The 5,725-nt window shown below is 42.8% G+C and overlaps 1 protein-coding gene across 2 annotated transcripts in view; it reads left to right on the top strand.

Moving 5' to 3' along the window:
- NUP93 (nucleoporin 93) overlaps window positions 1–5,439 on the top strand; it is a 151,990-nt gene extending 146,551 nt beyond the window's left edge. For both annotated transcript variants that reach the window (XM_019535628.1, XM_019535629.1), the window contains exon 22: window positions 5,204–5,439. In XM_019535628.1, coding sequence (XP_019391173.1) covers window positions 5,204–5,314 — 111 coding nt within the window. In that variant the 3' untranslated portion in view covers window positions 5,315–5,439. The remainder of the gene's footprint in view (window positions 1–5,203) is intronic.
- The last annotated feature ends 286 nt before the right edge of the window (window positions 5,440–5,725 follow it).

Below are 5,725 nucleotides of genomic sequence, written 5' to 3'. Positions count from 1 at the left end.
ACTGTGTCAAAAAAAACAAGAGAAACTCTTAAAAATTAAGAGATTTGGTGTGCAAATCATGAGAACCTATTTTTGAAGTATAAACCAATATAGATATATTGATTATTGGTTTATAAATCCCATTAGTTACTTATTAACGTCTAACAGGTCAGCGATTTATACAAAAGCTATATTACTACAACTGATAATGCTTTAAAAAAAAATTTCTACCAGTTGTTATGATTGGGATAACATCTGCTGGACTGTTGTTCATTTAGCAGTTTCCAATGACACACACAGTCACAGACGATGCCCAGCAGGTAAGTCTGTGGAGGGGAAAGTGGGTGACAGATCAAGGCCTGCATGGTGAGGGAGGGAGTGAAGCAGGGGCGGAGGTGAATGGGATCCTGGGGCTGGGGTAGGCCATGCAACAGAGCTGTGGATGGGGGGCACACAGCTCCCTGTTGCTGCGCACACCCCCAGGGGAGGCAAGGGGGCATGTGCCCCCCAGATTTGTGTGCAGGGAAGAGGTGGGCTGCGAGCTGGGGCCCTGCTGCTTTTGCCCTGGGAGCCACGTGATGTCATGTTGTGCCTCCTGCTGCTGGGTGGGCAAAGGATTTACAGCATGGCCAGTGTACAGTTCCTGGAGGAAAGGCAGCAAGGTGCAGAACCCCAGCCCCCAGCAGGCAGCTTGCTTCTGCCCTGTGCACAAAACTGGAGGGCTTATGCCCCCCATGCCTCCCTCAGGGGTGTGCGCAGCGGCAGGGAGCCACCCCTCCCCCACACACCTCTGGACAAGTCAGTCACCTGTGGCTCTGTCACATGACCTGCCCCAACCCTACTACCTCATTCACCCCAGCCCCTGCCCCACTACCTACCTCACCATGGGGGTCTCAATCTGCGCTCACTCCTCTTTCCTCTCCCCCACCCCTTCCCCTCTGCAGACTTGCTTGCTGGGTGCTGCTTTACATGTGCCGGAAGAAAAAATCGAAAAATTTGAGAGTTCTGTCTTGAGATCATGAGTGAGACTTAATTTTACTTAGAAATTGCGACTCTCATGATAACTTTGCAAGAGTTGGCATTGCTGCATTAGTATTCTGTAGCCATTACCATCAAGCTGCAGAGGATGCAGTGTGATTACAGTTACTGTGCCATTGTAATCACTTGCATGGTACAAGATTGGTAGTTTGGTTAGAGCCTCATACGAGTGAGTACATCTCCTAAATTATATTGCCTGGGTGATATAACTGCATAAGAACATGGAGCTGGAAGGGACAAGCTATGTAGTCCCTTGCAAATGCAGGCAACTGTCGTAATAGATGTTAAATCCAGAACAATTCACAAGAAGCTGCACCTCTTCCACCCTCTCCCTCACCCCATCACAGACCACAAACCAAAATGGATTCCCTCATCTTCCTGAGCAGTTTACACCATCAAACACAACAATGTGCAAAAATGCAGCTGGAGGCTGCCAGGTTGTCACCAAAGCTTTGGGCCCAGAATCTGACTACTGGCATAAGTCTCAGCATGTAAGCCAAACCCACCAGGCAGTCAATTATGAGGCTCCTTGGTACACTAGGAGTACCACCCAATTTCTTATCTCAAGCTGTGGCTGAGATAGCTGAAATCCTCAGAGAAAGTCTTCAGGAACTTGGCTATCCAGGGAGTCTGGCAAACTGAGTGTGGGCTGGGTAGCCATGCTGAGGCAATGGGTATCTGTAGATCTAGCGCTTGCTTTCAACAGAGTTCCTCTGGAGCTTTTTTACTTCTTCATGTGTAGGGGACAAATGCTGTCTCTCTTTAGAAGAATGAAAAGGAAATGATACAAGGAGTACTTCTGACAGATTTCAGTGGTGTCCTCATGCAGCAAAGAATAGAGGCATAATATAGAAGAACATAGTACAGTCCTCTTTATTTGCTTCTCTGATGTGCTTTGTTGACATCAGAACTGTTAGGTTGCTTATCTTGGAGAGTATTCCATTGATAATCAGAGGGGGTTGAGTAGAAACCATAGGCATGTGCAGAGACATAGCAGTGTAGCTCCACAGCCAGGGAAGCTCCAGCTGTGCCAGTTGCAGAGAGGGGATCAGCTGTGGTGTCAGTAGTGGCTGCTTTTGAGTCCCCCCAACAAAAGCTGCTGCCCCAGTCACCTACCCTTGGTTGGGCAGCAGTGAGACTGTATTAGAAAAATATCAGCATCACTGCATGTATGCAGCAGCCACTTTTTCTTTTGTCTTACTTCCATTAAACTCATTATAATGTCTGAATTTGCTAATCCCTCTTAAAAGGCAAGTCATTTTTTACGGTGCATTTTATTTTTTAAAAACCCAGATTTTTAGTCACAGCAATTTTTGTGCTTTTTATATTGAATTCACAGTAGTTGTGCTTTGAGCCCTTGTGTGCACAAATTGGCTTTGTAGATTAGGAAATAAAACCCTCTGCAGTCTGGCCTGGTCCATTTGCCAAGATTTAGTGAGCTACAGATTGCTGCAAGGCAATTTACAGTCTAAGAAGGTACAGTCTTAATAGCAGTTGCAGCATCACTGCCAGGCAATGCACCTCCACCCCCCTACCCCGGTTATTGGTTGTGACTCTCTTTGGGACAGCTGAAGGGCAAAAATAGGAACTGGAAAGGAATAAGAGCTATTTTTATTTGCAGTCTTATTTCAGTGAAAGTTGCATTGTGTTTTGGTTTATTTCTTCTTGGATGTTCATTAAGTAATTACAGACATGAGAATACCTGCACCTCCAGGCCTCCTTTCACCTTCTCTGAAAACTTCCATTCATTCCTGATGAAGGACTGCTGGGGCTCAGGATGTGGATTTTTCCTTGTTCGTGGGTTGGTTTGTTTGTTTGTTTGTTTTGAATAGTAGGTTGGTTCCAATATTTTAAGCAATGAAAAGATAAGAAGATGTATTCAATTACACTATTTGATTGTGTGCTATGATTCTGTTGGAGTCAGGGGCTATAAGGGAGCAATGAGAGCAGATTGGACAGACACTTGGTTGGGATGGTTTTATGAGGTCCCTTTCCGCTCTGCTTTCCTATGATCTTGTATGCACTGATATTAAAGAAATTTTTCTCCCTTATTTAATGTTCCACGCATTTATTTGCTGCTCACCAGCTCCAGTATTTTCATGGTAATAATGTCTTGCCTTATTTGCTTTGTGTCTGTCTCAAAGAAGCATGGCACTTTGCAAACATTTCTGGGGACAGTCCAACAGGATCATTACACAATCAATATGATACATATTGCAGTGACGCCATGTGGTACTGTGTAATACTGTCCCTTTAGAACAGGAATGTCAAATTTGCCCTGGGGAAGCTTCTCCTGGGCCAGTTCTGTGGGGCCAACAGTGACTTTAGTGGGTCTGGGGCCAGACACCATTATGGCTTTGGGCAGTAGCTTGGGGCTCTGGTTGGGCAGCAGTGAGAAGCTGGAGATGTGCAGTGTTGTGGAGTCAGGGCAATGCAGTGGCACAGAGAAGGGAACATGCAGCGTTGAAGGGCTGCATTCAGACAGCAACACAGAGCCTGGAGGCTGCCACTGATGGCCATGTCCATCAGGATTCAGGCTTCTGCAGCATGCTGTGGCCCCCGACTTTCAGTAGTCTATCAGACTACCATTGAGCTAGATGAAATAGTTCCTTAGGCTGTATCTGGACCATGGGTCCTTTGTTTGATACTCCTGCTTTCAAAAACCTAGCAGAAGTCAGTATGCTGCTCACTTCTGAGGAGTTAGACATAAAGTTAGACATACATCTACATCATAAATGATCACCATATCAGTATTGTTTTATTTTAGCATCATCAATCCAGGTTTTCTTAAATTTAAGATATTGGGGTTTTTGCATTGCCTTTAAACATGTTGAGTCAACAGATGTAGTACTCTCAGTATTAAATTACATGTAACCTGTTCTGTTTCCACTGGAAAAATAATCTATTCAGTATTATATTGTAAAGCAGGGGTGGGCAAAATTTGGCCCCGGGGGCCGGATGCAGCCTGCCAAGGCATTCTATCTGGCCTGTGGGGCTCTTAAAAAAATTAGAAAATTAATTAATCTGCCCTGGGCTGCCTGTCATGCGGCCCTTGATGGCTTCCCGAAACTCAGTAAGCAGTCCTCTGCCCAAAATAATTTCCCACCCCTGCTATAAAGAGATAGCCTTGCCCAGGCAGAGTGTAGAGATGCTACTTACTCCAACTGTGTAATGCTTCAGATTGTAATTCCCTGCATCCTGATTTACTTCTGTTCTAAATTTAGTCATTCAGTCTGCTCAATTTCCCACTTAGTGGATTAAGGAGTGTTTTGTTCCCCTTTGATAAAGTTTTTAAATATGAAGATCTTTCAGTGTGATAATTTAAGGATACTGTCTGTCTAGGAAGAAAATTTTACAGTCTTAGGTTATTTAGGTGTGTGTGTGTTTGGGTTTTTTTTTTACATATTTAATTTTTAAGATGTGAAACATGCAGTGTTACAGTATGTGATGGTAACTTTTAACACCTTCATAGGTCTGATGTGCTCACTTTCATTGTTTAAAGTAGAGAGGTGATTAGCTGTGGTAGGTGGAAGTCAGGGAGAAGGCGCAGAACAGGGTGGCACCTTGTAGACTAAATGGTTCAGAGAGGCATGAGCTTTCATAAGCAGCAACCTACTTCGTCAGCTGCTATGGGGTTCTTAGCATCTAACAAAATAAGCTGTTGCCTACAAAAGCTCATGCTTCTCTGATACAGTCTCCAGGGGGATCTTTACACATGTCTGGGGTGGCAGGAGGGGCAGTTTAATTAGAGTGGCTGTAATTTATTTGCCTTTTTAGGCTTATTTTGGACTTGATTCAGACACTCTATAGAATGATGCACCTATCACGTGATTGTGATCATCTCAAGACAGTTCTTAAAGTAGAATAATACTCTGTATTTCTGAAAGGGATTTTTCTAGGGAAGTTTTACATCAGTAGGGCTTTTTTAAAAAAATGAATGGTCAACTTAACATGCTTTGGATGGTTGCAAATGAAAATAATTGGATTTCCTTGCTCAGTATGGGGAAGCATTATTTCCTGACAAGGAACAGTATGAAACTGAGATTATATTTGTATTGGAATTGGCCATATTTAATAAACAAATCTGTGTATGTAAAAACCACTGTTCACTGTTGAATGGAAATTAAGAGAATCCAATTGAAAGTAACAGCACTCTATTCATTTATTTATTTTTAATATCTCTTAGCAACTCCGATCCCAAGCTCGCGCCTTGATAACGTTTGCTGGAATGATCCCCTACAGAACATCAGGAGACACAAATGCAAGACTGGTGCAGATGGAGGTCCTTATGAATTAGCAGAGGCACTCTCACTTAGAGCTGTAACATCCGCATGCTGATATTAGTACAAAAGGAGGGTGGGCCCAGTATCATTTTGTATTCTGTATTTTTGTTGATGAAAATAAATTCCTTTGATTTATATTTGTTTTGACATCTTTTTACTTTCACTGATTTGTGGAGTTTTTTTTCTTTATTCATTTTCTTTAAATTGCTTCATAGAAAAACATCCTTAATTTAGTTAATGCACAGGTGTGCTAGCTTGTACTTTTAAGCGGGTAAATACAACACTATATAACAGAGTCTGAAAGTGATACAGAAAATACTTTAATGGCAATACCGTTTCACTGAATGTTAGTGTTAATAACCAGACATCCTGGGAACCCTCAACTAGTGTTTTTAAGGAAAGAAAGAAAAATTTTAATTGAAAAT

Source organism: Crocodylus porosus, unplaced genomic scaffold (genome assembly GCF_001723895.1).
Source record: "Crocodylus porosus isolate Cpor-Errol unplaced genomic scaffold, CroPor_comp1, whole genome shotgun sequence".
Classification (NCBI taxonomy): Eukaryota; Metazoa; Chordata; order Crocodylia; family Crocodylidae; genus Crocodylus; species Crocodylus porosus.
Note: the sequence above shows the minus strand (reverse complement) of the source record. Positions and strands in the feature narration are given on the sequence as shown.